Here is an 18,641-nt window from a genome sequence, read left to right on the forward strand (position 1 = left end):
GGCCTCATCAAGAAAGCAATTCGTAATGCTTGCCACATCGGATACCGCGAACTTACCGTAACGACGCTGCCCGCGAAAGCGGCCGACGACGGCGCTATGGCCATGTGAGGCCCTAGTCGTCTCTAGGCCTAAACGCCTAAACGGTTTCGCATCAAAGCCGTAGCTGGAAGCGCTTTGGAAATAACAAATTTCATATTCATAAAACTACCTTATAGTATCAGTTCAATTGTCTCACAAATTGTCTTACAGTAAAAGGAAGGTGTAACTTCAGCGACGCCTTGTGGAGCTAGAGAACGAAATTGGATGAGCTGCGTCACACCGGCGGCACCTGCTAATGTGAGCAGAAATTTGTTTGTATTGCGTTTATCATTCTTCCAAAATCTCTTTACATAACAGCGATCCTCAGTAAAGATCATTTTTTTTTAGATTCCTTCGTCAAATTAAGCGCGTATTAGTTAAGATCAACAGACATGCTTTTCTCAAGTTGGCGAAAGAAATCCGCCGTGCCGGCGGCTCGGCGCCGACGGACCGCGGCAGACGGAGCGACCTGTTCCGCCCGCGCTGAGTGCGGCGGTATACTGGTTGGCTGGCAGCGATGAGTGGCAGTTTTTGTTTTTCTTTTCTTTTTTTTTTTACGATGCTATTTGGCATTTTTCACATAGATGACTAGGTGCAAAATTATAGGAGCACAGTAGTATTAAATGCAGGTGGCAAGTTTGTAGTTTATTGTAGCAAACAAATATCACTTTGAACGAATGTCATTCGATGGAAATGCCATTAAATTTGCCATGTGGCAATGTGGCAGAGCTGTGTGATAACTATGTTTTTGCACCTTCGGTGAACACTTCTTGTTTAAACCTGGTCGCCTCCGCTAGCCGGGAAGATACAATACGCATTAGATTTGTGAAACGCTTAGCCAGATGATATTTAGCGTGCATTGGGACGTCGCAGAGCACATGGTGGCATTTAGCGTTTTGCCTCCACCTAAACGCGGGGGGCCCGATCGACTTCAGTCCCGATAACTCGATCCTCCTCAGTAGCCTGAGCTACTGAGGCGGGTTATATTGAACAGATATTTGCCAACATGCGTTTTGAAACTTGCCATGCAATTACTTTGAAGACCAGAGACAGTGTTCCTGTTGTCTGGCAAGATTACGAAAACATAACATGTCGCTACACTTGCTATTCAGACTCGAGAGCTTCTTATAAAGCGCGCTGTAATTCTGCAGTTGGGCGCGAGGGTGATACAAATGAAATGAAGATGATACTACAATAATAAAATAGGATATAAAATTCAAATCTAATATGCTCTTGGCTAACCTGTGTTGCAGCTTTTCAGATATTGCCTCTGCTGATATCTCACTCCCCCATGAAATTATCTACCCGCTCTGCCTTTTTTGACGACGAAATACGTGAAATCCATGCCGTACAGGCTGTGGTAAAGCGCAAGCATGAAAAATCTGAACTCTTACTACAGGAGTCCAATATGCGCTATTTTTCCAATGCTCAGAATGCTGGTTTGCAAGCTTGCTGGATTTTCCTGCTGTCACATCGGTACGAAACGCGCTCGCAGTTTCTACGACGCGGGCTAGTTTACTGTAGCAATATATTGGATGTAAACGAAGCAAGCGTGTACCATTAAGCAAAGAAAGAATATTGGCTCATATATCAAGGAATGAACTAATTAGCGGGGCGTTGTAATGAAAGCGGGGCACTCAAAATGAACTCCATTTCGTACGCAACCTTGTTGACGCCAATCTGCAGGAGACACTTGATGCACATGGAGGCGATGTATAGTTTCAGACGGCCGTGCTATCGAACACAATTCGACTATTATAAAGGGCGATCCCCTTGCGCACACTGTCAACGCGGAAGTGCCTGCGAGATTCGCACAAACGACAGATCGCACGCGCGCACCACGGCCACGCTTGCCGCATGAGGCCCGCCTCGGGTTCCGACGGCCGCCACTACGCGGCTTTCAGTGGCGCCCCTATAGGCGCTGCGCATGGCGTATAAAACGAATAAAGCCTCCCCTGGTGCAACATAAGTATTAGCTAGAGCTAAAGGCAAAGATAGATTGAAAAACTATTGAGGCCTTGCTATGCTGATGACTGCGCAGGACCGCTGCGTCTCAATGGTATTAGGAGAGAAGTAAATTTTATATTAAGTTTATCAGTAAGCGCTGCAGTGGTGTACACGAGTTTTGGTTTGTCTGCATCTGTCCACATGCGTACGCGGATTGCATTTTTAGCTGTTACTTGCATTTTGTTTGCCTCCTCTTTTTTTACGACAAGAATTAAGGGTGTGTACATGGTTTTATTTTCTACGGCAAATATAAAGAGCTGTTTGGACGGCTGCGTCCAGTGGCCGTAACATTTCTTTTCTCGATCCTTTTCCCCTTTATGTAGTTTAGCATATATCGGTTTGAGTGCAGAAATCCCAGGAAAACATGAGAGAAACATACTTACAGCGCGCAGATAACCAAACCGAAATATTTTCGATGAAAATCGCGACTTTCTACAGTGACACATACCTCTGATATCCCACGGTTTAGTATACAGATGAACCCCGCCGGGGTGGCGCAGTGGTTACGGCGCTCGACTACTGTGCCCAAGGAAGCGGGATCGAATCCCGGCCTCGGCGGCCGCGTTTCGGTGGAGGCGAAACGAAGTGGCGCCCGTGTGCTGTGCGATGTCCGTGCACGTTAAAGAACCCCAGGTGGTCGAAACTTCCGGAGTCCTCCACCACGGCGTCTCTTATAGCCTGAGTCGCTTTGGGACGTTAAACCCCAAAACCAAACCAAACCAATATACAAATGAGACAAGTAAAACAGCTTTAATATTAGGCATAGGTCAGCGGACTCACTAATGAGTCGACTCACTCGGGCTGACTGAGGCTCACACTCAGATAATGATCTGAGTCGTGAGTGAGCCCGGACTCACACTCAGATCATGATATGGGTTGTGAGTTACTACAGACTCGCACTCAGATTATGATCTGAGTTGTGAGTGAGTCTGGACTAACACTCAGATCGTGATCTGAGTCGTGAGTCCGGACTCACATTTAGATCATGGTCTGAGTCGTGAGTGAGTCTGGACTCGCATTCAGATTATGATCTGAGTCGTGCTGATTCCTATCTAGAAAGGTCCTATGAAATCAAATGAATTCTTGCTAAGAGGTTGAAGAATCATGACCTAAAGTGATCGAGTGAGTAATGGGCACAAGTCGCTAATTAGATCCTAGCGGACTCAAATTGCCTGTGTAGTTCTAATAATGAAAAAAAAAAAAAAAAAACCTTCTTGGTGAGCTGATGATGTAGAGCAATTTCGTTGTTTTTGTTATGCAATTATTTTGACTATTTCGATTAATGCAGGTTAATCGAACATTTGTTCTCGTTGGCGTGTTGTATTGCGGTGGCTATATAGTTCTTCCTTTGCTGTTTGTTTAGTTCGGAATATCTCGCAAATGATTTCACGGGTTAGCTGCTCATTGGTGCACAGCGATTCGAACGAGCCAGGCTAGCCATGCATAGCTAATAATGCCAGGCTAATGAAGTTCGAAGAGACCATTGCGTAACCACATTTTTAACGTTCTTTCTATTGCGAAAAACGTCATAGGCTCACCACCACAGACCAAGAATATTGTGTGATATTTCTATTTGTGTGCCATTGCTCTAATTGGGTAGGCTGTTTGAGGAGGTCACAAACACGTGGCCACGTACGTAATTTAAGCGAATTCCGGTATAGCTGAAATGTCGTTTCGGTAGATTTGGTTCAAAACCTGTCCAACATATTTCGCCTACGGCGACCTCGATAGTGACCTCCAGGGCCGCCTTAAATTTTGCCCACCACCGCCGAAATTTTACCTCGACTATATGGGGAAAAACCTGTCCAATTTATATGACTATGGCGAATAAGATGATGACCTACAAATTTGACTCGGCCCTCACATTTGGTCCGCTCATCCCAGTAGATTGACCTCGGCCGATTTCGGACCAAAATGAACGTACTACGTAATTCGATGACGGCGAACATGATGGTGACCTCCAAATTTTGGTTCGGGTCACACACGGTTTACCAAGCCTCGAAATTTGATTTTGGCCAATTTGCATCAAAAGCGATCAGTTCCTAATTGCATTGAACATCCTCGACACTATGGTTACCTAAAAAGTTGGGCATGACCATTTCTAGAATTTGGCCTAGTTCACCTTCGAAGTTTCATCTTTATAATTGGTATCCAACCAAATTTGACTGTGCCCGACAAGACGGCAACCACCAAATCGGCCATAGCCGTTTCCAAAATTTGGCCCGTGCTATAACTAAAAAGACCACGCTTTCGTAATATAATCAGCTGAAAAGACATAATCCCTACCATATTTTTTCTTTTTCCTATAACCTTTCAACTCGTTCATTACAGAAGAAAACATTCTAATCATGTAATGTTACACTTCTTTTTTCTTTTCTATTTATTTCCCGCGTTTTTCTCTGTATTGCTTTCCGTCTACGTATGCAAGCTTTAGGACCGTCACTCGTTGCTTTCGAGAACAGAAATGAGTGAGTCCCGGTGAGTCGAAATGAGTGAGCTGAAATGGGTCGTAAGTTGAAATGAGTGAGTCCAGATGAGTCGTGAGTCAAAAATGAGTGACTGGAGATGAGTAAGTTCAGATGAGTCGCGAGTTGAAATGAGTGAGTCCATGATGAGTTTGAGTTCAGATGAGTCGTAAGTCGAAGTGAGTGAGTGCAGATGAGTCGCGAGTAAAATATGAGTGAAACGAGATGAGTGAGTTTATATGAGTCGTGAGTTGATATGAGTGAGTGAGCCCAGATTAGTTCTGAGTTAGAATGAGCCCGTGTGAGTCGTCATAATGCGTGAGTTTGTATCCATGAGCCTGAGTGAGCCCGAATGAGCCGCCAGCTTGCTTGAGTTTGAGTACATGAGTGTGAGTGAGTCCGGGCCTTGTGTGTCTGAGTGAGAGTGAGCCCGCAGATGGACCAAAGTTTTCTGAGTGAGCCTGAGTGAGCAGACGTGATTTTGCCGTCTTATAATGTTAGGCGACAGAAAGTCCTTTCTTTTTACTGCTAATTAATATGTGCGCAAAATAAATGCTTTATATTAGTCTTACTGTGATTAGACCTGGGAACTTTGCTCCACAACTTACTTTATTTCCGAATTCATCGGGAGCAAGGAGTGCTTGAGTATAGTTTATAGTACTATAGTACCGCTATTACGACGGCAGCGTGTATATAGTGAGCCATACTTGTTGTTTTACTATTTTTGTAGCTATATATTTATATTTGGAAATAGTAATGCAGTCTCATGAACGAGCTGTGCGCAGGTGCACAAACAGGAATAAGTTGAAATAAAAAGTGGTCGAATGAAGCAAGGACTCTATTTTAACCACCACGTTGTCTTTGTGCCAAAAAGTGGTACCGCTACGCGAAACTGTATGCCATGCTACATATTGTTGCCTGAACACCACGCAGTTTACAGACCGTAGTTTTTTATTACACGTTATGGGTCCTTTTAAGCAACGCCAACAAACGTGGTCACGCTTCTTGTGGCAGAACATTATTTTTGGATCAGAGGCGCTTGGCCCCTCCTTGCGGCTTGCCCTTGCACCTCTAGATTTCTTACCACTGTAATTCCCGCTTTCATAAGCGGCGCACTGTAAAGAATTCGAGGATGTGACAAGGTAGCAATTTACTACGAAAAAGGTACTCATAAAATTCATGCACACCACTTACATGAGCCGAAAGTGAAAAGAGTGCGCGAGCAGTGTAAACACAGTGCTTTTTCGCCGGCGAAGCTAATAGGGAAAAATCACAAGTATAGCAATGCTCATCCAGGTGTACCACGTGCGAATCTGCATGCATGCGCATCCGTTGATATTGCCGGCTCCATTTTACTTTCCAACAGACTGATCAATCTGGGTCTACGCCGAGAGCACTACCTAAGCGATAACGGTGCTGCTGACGCGTAACTATACGATTGTTGCAGCACCCAGCCCTCACAGACCGCCACCTTATAATTGTGTGCGGGTTCGTTCCAGGTAGCGAACCCTCCCGACCTATTTGAGTCCCAGGTTGCATAGTTTTCCTGACTGGTTGCGACGCACTGGCGCTATACTGCCGCTGTTGAGCGCCGACGCTCCGCTCCAGGGGTAACAGCGCCACCTCCTGCGGCTTATATTAACTTCCTGCATGAATTGATGTGTGGCTGGCTACCACAAGAGGGCCCTAATAGTCAACCTCTTGTAGTGTTTCTATATAGGAGCATATGCAGGAACACTATCTTATCGAGCGTAATATATGCTTATTTTTCAGTATTTTGTCGTTCTTTAGATGAACCACAACTTCACCGCTTGTTCTCGGCTGTTACAGACATTTTCGATGAGACAGATAAATGAATTATATTGCTGAAAAATTAGAAATTATCCAACTTTAATACACGTACTCTTTATTTTATGTCTATTAGCATTCCTGAAAAATGTTTTTATACTCCAAGTTTCGTTGCACATCGATGGATGCATGAAATTAAGCCAGGGTGAGCGGAGTGTAACATAACCTAAATCTAACATGAATACACGCTGCCTAAATTCTCTTTCCCAGATATTAGCTTCAGTTACAAAGGTTGCGTGGGTCGATGTGGGAGTTTCTTCGAGAATTTGCTACTTTTCGCCCTGTGGGCCTGATGTGACTCGGTGCACTAATGAGTCGGTGGGTGTTGTAATGGATCACTTCCAATTATTTGCTCAAGAGAGCGAGAAAACTGGGAGCTTTTCGCCTCAGTAAGTTGATGGAGTACCAGAAGTAGCGAAACTTGGGGCAGCCTTGTCAAACAACGTATCCCGAAGGATACTATAAAAATATTGAAGGTTTAAAACGCCCATTTGAGGATGCTTCAGCGGGAGGCCGCTGCTGCCGCGGTAAACACTTCAGCTAATTGAAATCGCCAATGACCGACTTCTATGAAATACCTTAACAAGTGGGTTAAAAACAAACAACCAAGGAGACCATTACACGGCTGAAATTCTTCAAAGCAGAAGAGAATTTTAGGTTCATCTGTACCAGTACGGCACGTATAATACTGCCTGTGTATGTATGACTGTTGTTGGAGGCATATAGGGTTGCAACGCTCAGAGTTTGTTTACTCGAATTTTCTCCATACCGTAAGAGACTCGACAGCAGCATCTAAACTGTATATTAAGCTTTCATTCGGTGACCCCTTCAAGCAAGCGAGAAAGCAAGCTATGGGCGTGTCGTACACAGTTGGCGCAGCTACCGTGCCACTCCATCTCTCTGAGCAGTTTGTCACTGTCACTGTTTGCTTCCCATCGCGCACTGCTCCACTCTATTATGCAGGCAAGCAGGAAAATTTTGGATTTATATTTTGGAATTTTGGATGTATAGTCCGCTGTTGCAAAGAAATCACAAAAGCGCCAGCAGCACACGCGTCTGTTTCCATGTTGCACTTGAGCCAATTCCTTAGGATGCAGCCTAACTTGCAAGTTGGCCAGCAATTCAAAATTTCTGGCGAAGTTGCTCAATCCTGCCCTGTTTCTATCTCCGCCAGAAAGAGAGCGTACTTGTCCATTAACCAATGTGCAGGTATGCCTCAATGTTTACTCTTAATTGCGTACCTTGTTATCACCACAGTTCCGTCAGCCTGCCGGCCCATTAGACAAAGCGGCGGTGTAGCGCTTAAGCAAGTCTCCACTAAGTTTTTCTTAAGGGGGTTCCCACCAGGAATACCACATCTGGATGACGGAAATAGAAAGAATCTGTTAAAAACAAAAATCTAATTCTCAGTTATGAATAAGGGCGGTCACTGTGATGGCCCTGGCTGGGGCTTGTATTAACAATGGTGACAATTCCTCTTTTCTAGGACGATGCAGATGGCACTGTGCTTTAAACGTCTGGTCTAAGGAAAGATTCCCGGTTTTAAAAAGAGACACTGTTTTTGTCTCTTATCGATATAAAGGAACCTTACTTTGGCCGGAAATATAGCTTAACGCTCCTGTGATTGTCAGCTCATTCCTAAAAATATTTCTAGAGTTTACGACTCGGCACGCTTTCCGCGATTTCCTTCTCTTACTAGGAATATAAACGATGTCAAGGAACACGTATTCCATTAGAAAGTCAGTGACGACACTCAGCTATTGCCCTCATGCAAACACAAAAACACAGTGGTGTAGGGAAAGCTGATTGAGGGCGAGCACAGTTGGAACGAAAGGCCGTTCTCTGACTGAAACTTCTGAGTTCACAGCCAAGACGTGCTCTTTTTCATGGCTGACATGTTGATTTTCGACCAAGAAGCAAATATAAGTAATTAATTCCCGGTAAGGAACATTACACAGTAGGAAGGAGGCCTTCAGGACCTGCTACTTATTTATGTCCACTGGCTGCGAGCGATTATTAAAAAAATTGTCTATAAAAACCAATTGGGACATGCAGCTGCGATATCAAGCGAAGCAAACTTAGCAGTAGGTGATGATTAGCTGTTTTCTCCAATGCTGTTTCGAAACCAAAGAAAGCATGGTCAGTGTGCATGCTGTAACGAGGCCCGTATTTGTATCGAGAATGAAGAAATGAAAACTAAAATGATTTGTGGCACAGCTTACCTTGCAGAAATTCGGTATACTATTCCCGCCTGCCTAAATACTAGAACAACACACTAGCTGCTTTGTTGTGTATTAAGAGACAAACCGATATTTAATTTGCCAGGCAAGTTGCTCTCTTCTACTTTTTAGGAGGGAGAGAGATTGCTGGGTATTGTTGCCCATTCCCAAATAGCGAACTACTTCACATTTCGAGACAGCACCCTTCATTTTGCCATAGGGTAAAAAACTATGAATTAGGATGGACGCATGCGGAAGTGCGGGATAAAATGCTCCACCCACCGAAAAGTTCCTCGCGTAGCATATAACAAGCCAAGTGACACCAGTCTCTTCATTAAAACCAGTGGTCTAGCAAAGATGCTGTTGAGGAAGGCGGAACAGCTAACTGCGGAACGAACATTGTGTTTCGCTAAACAGCAGGTATTTCTGATGTTGTAAACCCGTTCTAATGCTGCGAATGTATTTTGTTAGCAAAAATCAGCAGTTGGATGAATCGGGCAGAGCAATCTAGGACTAGGCGACACGAAACTTCACGAAAACAGGTTTCTAAGCCATTATTACGGCAGGCCAACCAATCTGTTTTTTAGCTTGCACAGCTGCCAGAAAGCGCTGACAATGGGCCACCGCAAGCAATACAACTGTGAACGTTCATCCTGCTTCCTATCCGCCTTTTTCACAACCCAAATTGAAGTATACAGATAAGTTTCCCAGCCGATGCGATAACATAAACTATTCCACCCTTGAAGATTTTGTATATGCTAGCAATGAAGAGTAAGCTCTAACGATACTTATTCTTTTTATAGCACTTCGATTCACTTTGTGTCACCTGAGTAACCGCGCAAATAAAGAAGTGGTGACGGTAACTAGGAACGGGATTATCGCTCCTTCCTAAGGATAAACTTAGTGTAACAGTGAAACCTTCGGGGTATTCTCTGCAGTAACACCCCCTGCATATATCCAGTAGAAAATCAGTAAGTGATTGCAATCGAAATCAGTCCAGCTGAAATGTAACTGACTACAGTGGCCAATGATAGCCCAAGAAACTTACCTGAATAATTACAGAGCAGTAATCGATTTCTATTACGTTGCTTTTTTTGGATCTTTATTCTCATGACACATACTCTCTAAAACTGGAATGGACTAGTGCGGCTTACTTGAATTTATTTTACGAGTTGTTAATGTTCAAAAGGAGGTGGTTTTCAATGTTGTCGTTGATTTTTAAATGTTTGCCCGTGAAGAGAAAATCCGCTGCGCTATCAAAGAAACCCTGGAGGGAAACGTGGTGTTATAACATACGAACACCTTGCACACCCGCTTGTAGGTGCGTACTGCTTCGATGCCAGTTTCTACGGCTTCTATGAAGCGCCGCAATTCATTGTTAGCGCTGTTAAAAAACGCTACAAGTATTGCCGCTGAAAAGCTAAAAAAAAAATAATCTGTATTTATTTTCTTCTGAACATCAGACGGTGCTATACGATAATAAACATAGTACACTTTCAATATTCCCAATTTCTAGTATAGTATATTCTAACACAACAGCCAACAAGGAACTTTAAAGAAAAGGAAGTACGTTTTGATAAGAAAGGAATTAGCTAGGCAAGACTTATTTGAAGAAACATCCATAAACGTCATCAGCTACACCAAGATCAAAGGCCACGGAGAGCGTAACATACCAGGAAGGCATGCGAACCGTCGTGTGGCCGACAAATCTGACGTAATCACATTAACAAGGATGCTTCACCACTGTAGCCTATTTTGTAAACAATAATTTGAGTATTGTAATCAATTATAGAACAAATAATTCGGTAATCCAAAACGTTACTGTTTCTAAAAAGTAGTCAATTGATTACAAAATTACATATGATGTAATTACAAATAATCGATTAACGTAATCAGATACATACAACTGTGCATGTATCGATATTTTTCTCTGAGTTGTGCAGACTTAGACGCGTATTAGCCTGTTTATATTGTCACGTGGTGGTGACCAGGGTCGATGACACAAATGAAGAGTCGGTGATTGCACTGAAGAAACTCTTTATTGGGCTGACTTGCGCCCGCAAACGAACTAAGCAACTCGGCGGCGGCGATAGCAACAAACGTGCTCGTCGAACAAAGAATGCCCGTCACACTAGCCAACACTCAATTTAAAAGCTCCTCAGAACAATCTAGATAATATCGCAAACTGCTACAAGCACAAGCTGGAACATTGCAGAAAGACACACGAGCGGCCGGAATCTTCGAGACAGATCTCGGTGCATCTTGCGCCACAACGAAACTGATAAACGTGTGACTCGCGGCATCGAGCATTAACAAACAGAGAATACAGAACTGATACGCAATCCAGAATCAGAGGGATAAGGCCGTATGCCGGCGGCTGTTAAAAAGCAACAAATATAGTTTTGAAGGTTTCGCGGCAATATGGCTGAAAATGAAGCAAACTTACCGACTTGGAAGTCCTCTTCAACTTGTCTCCCGTAGATAGGGAGTATCGTGAATATTCTCTGCGATTCCTGCGAAAAGTAATTCGGTGAAACAAGATTAACAATAATAAATCTGCGACTACGCTGCGAAAACTTTCGTGATAAACCACCCAATGTTCTTGATATTAATCGTGTCTCCAACGCACCTTAGCGGTCACTGAATCGCACATAAGCCAAAAAGGAGTATAGCCTTTCTAAAAAATTTAGGGTCTGAGGAGTGTGATTTTAGTGTGCTGGAGATCTAGCATCATTGAAAATCCTACGATTTTGAGGCGTGAAGAAAAGGGTATATCTCCCATTAAAGAGATCTTGAACGTTCACGATGTATAATGAGCTACCGCGCATGATCGACTAAGAAATGACTTCGTCTCGGTACGTTTGACGAAGGGCGCACATGTCCCCGGATCGATTTTAAGCCTTGGGAAATCTCCACACGGAAGGTTACAATTTGCGAGAAAATGAATTTCACATCAGTAGATCACCTTTCCCTCCCGCTGTGATGGCCAAATTGCCTGTAACGGAACTTGGGATCGGGTGCACGTGTCTTCCGGGAACCACCGACCTCTCCACAATTTTGCCTGCTCGTGTCGCCTTTTCTCCGAAAACCGGATACGAGAAGGGTCGCTGAATACGCTGGAATGCGAGCAAGACGCGCCAATGACGGCTACACGTGCGCTCTTGCGGGAATGGCGAGAGTTCTGGCAACGGGAACAAAGGGCCCGAGGTGACAAAGAAATCAACAGAAGGGCGGTGGCGCTCTAGAGCCGGTCAACCCAGCCTCGTCTCCCGAGGGACGACTGCCTGAAGATACGAAGGCGGCTCGGTAGTCATGGCGGCGCGCCTATTGAGCTCGCCGTGTACACCGTCACCATCACCGCTGCCTGCAGCTATGGCCATCATTGAAGAACGAAAGTACATCTGAGGAATGTGAGCATTTCATTTCGTTATGTCGAGGCGGTATGGCCATGAAGTCATGCTTATTAATCTTGTACTTCATTTTTATTTTTATTTCAATTAACCTCGTGGTGATGAATCAGAATAAACTAAAGCTGAACGACAGCCGTAACGAACAGCTGCACCCAGATAAATATAAGAATAAGAATAAGAATAAGAATAAGAATAAGAATAATGTTTATTTAACATCTTGAGGATGTTGGGTGCGCCGGCAAAAAGCCAGTAGAAAGGCTTGACGAGGCCGACGCACCCTACAGAAGTATTGCAGTGGTACATAGCATAATATCATTTTTAGAAACAAGAACAAACATAAAACAATCGATTTTTCATTATTTATACATTCGTTCATACTGTTTACTTAATTCATGCGGGAGAGTGTAGCTCAGCATTTGGTAACCATAATTTGTTCGGATCTTAGGTACAAGCCATTTGGGTGTCGTTCGTGTAGTGTATATGGACTCTTTGCGTTGCAATCCTGACAGTTTTATTACCAGGCAGTTGTTATTGTGAACACCGATTTCATACCGCCGCAAGAGTAATGTTTCGTATAATTGTGGCAAGCGGATAATTTGAAGCTCATTGAAAATTGGTTCAGTGTGTCCAAGTTGGGGAACATTCATAACATTTCCAACGGCTTTCTTTTGAAGGAGGTATAAGCGGTTAATATTAGTAAACGTCGTGGTACCCCACACCAAAAAGCAATACTTAACAACAGAAGAAAACAAAGCATTATACAATATTTCCTTAATACGCTTTGGCATAAAATATTTCAATTGACACAAAATACCGACAACTTTTGACAGTTTGTTCATCCCCATATCAACATGATCATTCCAACTCAAATTCTCGTTGAAAATAACGCCCAAGCTTTTTACCGCCGAGACCGTTTGGATGCATGACGCACCGATCTTTAAACAGAGTGGTGGCATATTTGTCAACTTGTTTCGAGGCCTGAACAGCACAGCTTTGGTTTTTTCAGTGTTTATGTTTAAAATATTATTTTGAGACCATTCTAGAAGCGACTGTAGGCATTTTGAGGCTTGTTTCTCAAGGTCTACCAATTGGGCAGCTTTGAAAAATAAACTGGTGTCGTCAGCATAAATCACAAAAGTTGGTAGATTACTGATACGGACAACGTCATTGACGTAAAGAAGAAACAGCAACGGTCCCAAGATACTACCTTGCGGAACACCAGAAACCACGTGCTTGACATCTGATAAGTGATTGTTTATTTTTACTTGTTGTGATCTAGAACTTAAATAGGACTGTAATATATGAAAAAACTGTCCGCGGAAACCGTAGTGTTCGAGTTTAGCCAACATTATTTTGTGGTTGATGCAATCGAATGCTTTTGAAAAATCAACGAATATGCCAAGAGTTAGAAGTTTGTGCTCAAAAGACTCTAAAACTAGCTCTTTTTGTGTTAGCAATGCAGTTTCTGTTGAAAAATTCTTTCTGAAACCATGCTGACTCGGCGTTATTATGTTGTATTTGTCACAAAAACGTAATATTTGTGTGAACAAGATCTTTTCAAAGCACTTTGAGAAAACAGGTAAAATAGATATGGCACGATAATTTGAAAGATTATTCCGGTCTCCACCTTTGTGAATGACTGTGACTCTGGCAAACTGCATTCTCTTAGGGAATACTGCATGTTCAATACAGCAGTTAAAAATATATTCCAACACTGGACTGATTACATCAGCTACATGTTTGACAGGGCAAGTTTTGAGGTCGTCGATATCAGGAGACTTGCTGTTTCGTAAAGCCAGGATACAATTTTCGATTTCGTTAGCACTGGTTGGAGACAAGAATGCACTGGAAACAACCCGCGAGTCAATGCACTTCACGTTACTAGAACTGTTATTCCCGGAAACTGCCTGAGACACAAAGTAATTATTGAACTCATCGGCTAGTTGTTTCCCACTCACTCTTTCATTGTTCACCAACATTTCAAGTGCACTAGTAGCAGTTGTAACTCGATTTAAAACTCGATTTAAAACTCGATTTATATTTTGCCACACGAGATCGCTCCTTTTTAATAAATCTTGGTTGAATAGTTTTTCCATGTATTCTTTTTTCGCCTGACGAAGAAAAGACGTAACTTTGTTCCGGTACGCTTTGAATTGTACAAGATCATCCGATGACCTGGTTAGGATAAAGCGATTGTACAGGTCTGTTTTTGTTTTTATCATCATGAGGCATTCAGCGGTTATCCATGGTTTGCGAGCTCTGCGCGGTTTTTTGGATGTTGCAAGAGGAAAACATTGTTCGTAAATAGATTTAAATATGGCAATAAAAGTATTGTAAGCCTCTTCTGGGTCCTCTTTGTTTCGCACAATATTCCAGTTAACATTTATAATACTGCCCTAAAATGATCCATTGTGTCATGATTAATTCGTCGAAAGGTAGTAAATGGGAACTTACGATTTTTAGGACAGGAGACACTCTCAATAAGCATGTATATTGGAAGATGGTCACTTATGTGGCCATTTATTACTCCAGAAGTCAGACCATCAGCTGAGGAGTTAGTAAAAAACACATCGATTGCTGTCGCTGCTTGTAATCGCGTAGGGACATTTATGGCGTTATTAAAGCCGTTACACTGCAGTATTGACTCTAAATCTACTTTATTAGCTGAATGTGAAAGAAAATCTATGTTTATATCGCCCCCCAAGAAAGCGTTAAGATTGTTCTCTGTGATCCATTGGAGATATTCGTCAAGGAAGCAGGCAAAATTCAAGAAGTTGCTTTTTGGAGGGCGGTACAATACAGAAAAGATGTTTTTACCACTTTGCAAAGAGAGTATTTCATAGTCATCATTAGTTGCAGTGAAATCGGTAAGAACGCTGCATTTTATATTTCTGTCTATCGCTATCATAACGCCCCCACCTCGTCTATCAACGCGATTTTGCACATACGTGTTATAGTTTGGCAATTCTAAGGCTTCATCACTGCTTTGATACCATGTTTCAGTCACCATCACTATGTTGAAACGAAAATTAAGTGCAGAAAGGAATGATTCAAACTCGTCACCTTTGTTACGCAATGATTGTGCATTAACGTTGTGCATAGGCGGTTATTAATGAGAGAAAGGGCTCCCTCTTTTGCACGTCCCGCTTAAAAGATATCACCATACGTTTCATATCAGCTTGGTGTTTAAACACAGCAGCACTTTCGTGCAGCTGCGATGGCATGATATTAAGCCCAAATTTAATGCGATTCGCGAGCATGAATGCACTGACGACGCGGCTTTTTTCCTCAACAAAATACGTCTCTCAGAATCCGCATCGACCAAGTCAAAACGTCGTACAAACCGGCCCAGCGAACCGAAACGTTGCTTTTTACACATTTGCTCCGTGGCAGGAACAACATACTTGCTTTATCAAACAGTTTATTGATTTGCACATCTCGGAATCACAAAAATATTCGTTTTCTGCTCGCATCTCCACGCTCCAAACCAATGCGGTCGCCGGCGCCGCGAAGAGCTACCACCGGCTCGCTGCTTCAAAAACAGGCCGCGCGGCGCCGCCACCGTCGCTGAAACGACCGACCGGGACATCACAATATGGTGGCAGCGGCTTTTTCGGGTCTGGCATTGCTTTTAAACGGATCCCTTTTCCGCGGAGAGTAGGAGGGATACACGGAATTCGGCCGACTGGCTAGACTGGCATTGAAATGAACGCGAAAGCTGAAGATTCAGTCATGGCGCATGGGTCGAGTGTACTAGCGTTTAGCCATTTGATCCCTATGTTTGATGGTATCGGACCTGTTCGCGAATTTCTGAATACTGTGGAGCAAGTTGTCAGCATCGTTTCTTGCGCCGATAGTCATGTGCTGTGTCTCTGCAAGTGTAAGATGGCAGGCACTGCCAAAGAGTTTGTGTGGCCTGATGTAGCTGCCAGGGAGGCGACATTTTCCAAGTTCAAAGAGGTTATGATCGCGAGGTTTGACACGGAGCCGTTGAGATTGCGCATGCAGCGGTTTATGGGTGCCCGACAGGTACCTAGCGAAGACGTCCGATCCTTCGCAACGCGAGTTGCGAAGGATCGGACGAGAAAAGCAAAATCAAGAACAAATTGCTGCAGGATCAAATGAGAGCACAGTTTGTGAATGGGCTGAGGGACAGCGTGCGGCGGTTTGTCATGTCACGTGACCCGTCGACGTTTGACGATGCGGTCGCCTGCACTGGAGCTTTCTTTTCAGATTCTCGAAAGCAGCTTGTGCCTCGGCAGTCCATTGGAAATGTGTGTGCTCTGCTGTTAGCAATGTCAGTGGCTTAGCCATTTGCACAAAGTTTGCGATGTGACGTCGATAATACCCTACTAAGCCCAGACACTTTCGCACCTGTCTGACAGCGCTTGGGTTGGGAAAGCGAATAACCGCCTCAACGTTCTCCTCATCTGGTTGCACGCCGTTGGCACACACTACATGCCCGAGGTACTTTACTTTCACCTTCAAAAATTGGCACTTTCTCGGCTTCAACTTCAGCCCGGCGCCTTTCAATCTCCTCAGCACTGCCTCAATATCTATCATGTGCTGCTCGATCGTAGAGCTATAGATGATTATGTCATCCATGTACACGTGACATGTGTGGCCAGTCAACCCCTCGAGCACAACGTCGGCGGCTCGCTGCCAGACAGCAGGACAGTTTACTAATCCCATGGTCATTCTCGTCCATTGATATTGACCAGTGGTCGTGTTAAACGCTGTTTTTTCTCTATCAGAAGGATTCATCTCGGTTTGCCAGAAGCCAGATGACAAGTCCACAACTGAGAAGTACTTGGCCGATCTCAACTGTGAAAATCTGCAGCGGATACGGGTCCACTCTGGTGACACTGTTTAGCTTCCTGTAGTCAACTACAAAACGGAATGACCCATCTGGCTTTTCAACCAACAGTGCAGGCGAACCCCACGGGGACTTGGAATGCTCTACGATTCCGGCTTTCAGAATATCCTGCACTTGCTTGGCCATCTCCTCGCACTGCGCATATGGAATGCGGTAGGCCATCTGATACACAGGAGATGTGCCCCGTGTCTCTATGTGGTGTTTGATTGCCCCACATTGTCCGAGGTCAAAGTTGCCTCAAGAAAACACTTCAGTGTATGCCTTAATTGCCTTCCTCAGTTGGGCCAACTCCTCCTCAAGTATGTGAGACACCTCAAAGAGAGACGCGATCTCATCATCTGTCAATTCCTGGCAATTATCTGTGACCGCAAGCACTTTTTCGTCTTTTGGTTCCTCCACAGCGCACAGATATGTAGCAATATTCTTATTTCGGGGCAAAATTATTTCCTCATTAGTGAAGTTTGCAAGGTGGACGGGAACGCGGCATCTTCCGTCTGGCTTCACTAGAGTCGCGGACCCTATAAATCCATGTGCCAAAACAGCATCAACCTCGACGACGCCAACCTGCCCTACGCGCACAGGTTTCGCCAGCTTTGCCCAGCAAACAATTTGCGACAAGTCCGGTACAGTGAAAAGGCACGTCAGCCTCACGGATATACGCTCGGGCGCATCATCTCGCCAGTTTTTGATAGTAATTCGGCACTCTTGTAGATCCAAGACCCCTTCAGTTGTTAAAATATCAATTTTCTGGGCCGATATGATGTCCTGTCCGATTATTCCGTCTACTGGGATTGCAGGCCTATTTGCAATCACAAAACACAGACATGAAGAATGTTCTGTTTCCTAAGGAAATTTGCAAAGAGAAACAGCCGTGGATGTCGATCTTACTCCCAGTGATGCCCACAAAGGGCCCATGCGAGCTTACCGCGCTAGTAATTTTGTCAGGACATATGGCTGACAGCGGTACCTCAAACGCCGAGTTCTCAAACTTCACAACCAGGGCCTGCCTGCTCCTGTAAGTAACAACAGAAAATAGATGACATACGTCAAGAAATTCTAGTCGTATGATGTCTCTGAAAAATGCTGTAAATAAACCTCGCGCACGTTTAGGATTATATTCGGAGTTTCTCGCAGAGGGGAATCGAGATCTGCTCATATTTCTTTTGCCACACCTAATAAATATTATGTTTTCATGTCATGCAATAGTACTCTGCGTAACATTAATGACCCTTGCTGCTAAGGTCATGTATAGTGGCTCGCGCGTCATTTCGCAAGGTTGCTTGACTTTGCGATTTGTTATTGAATGTGTAACCAAGCCGAAATGAAACAGTCATCAACGATGCATGTCAGCATGAAATAAAGGCAATTGTTTTTAGACACTATGGCTCGGTAACTAGGCAACGCGGATTAGTTCTGCCATTATCCATAGTTACGACAAAACCGTACCTCATTAACGGAACGGGGGCCACGTCGTTAGCATTAATTCTCGCGGAGTATCGTGAGTGGGGCTTGAACGCGCCTACTAACTGTACACGCGTTATTGCTTCTTCTAAGCTGTTTGCTCATACATGTTCTGGTGATATTCGCAACTGTCACATTATATACAGGCCTCAGAGGATGAGAAAATGATTGGCCGTGTTCAGTTTTGCTGTCAGAGGCAGTTTCAGTAATGCGAAGCTTGACTGGTTCCTATAACCATCAGGCGCATATTATCACTTTTTTAACGCAAAGCAAATGA

The 18,641-nt window shown here is 43.9% G+C and overlaps 1 protein-coding gene across 1 annotated transcript in view; it reads right to left on the bottom strand.

Moving 5' to 3' along the window:
• Nucleotides 1-18,641, bottom strand: part of LOC146203499 (cytochrome P450 4V2-like) — an 82,815-nt gene that overhangs the window by 18,231 nt on the left and 45,943 nt on the right. Inside the window, exon 9 of the mRNA XM_084603052.1 lies at nt 11,064-11,130. Coding sequence (XP_084459178.1) covers nt 11,064-11,130 — 67 coding nt within the window. The remainder of the gene's footprint in view (nt 1-11,063; nt 11,131-18,641) is intronic.

This window comes from Amblyomma maculatum, chromosome 1, assembly GCF_055883805.1.
Source record: "Amblyomma maculatum isolate TAMU_Amacu chromosome 1, ASM5588380v1, whole genome shotgun sequence".
In the NCBI taxonomy this organism is placed as follows: domain Eukaryota; kingdom Metazoa; phylum Arthropoda; class Arachnida; order Ixodida; family Ixodidae; genus Amblyomma; species Amblyomma maculatum.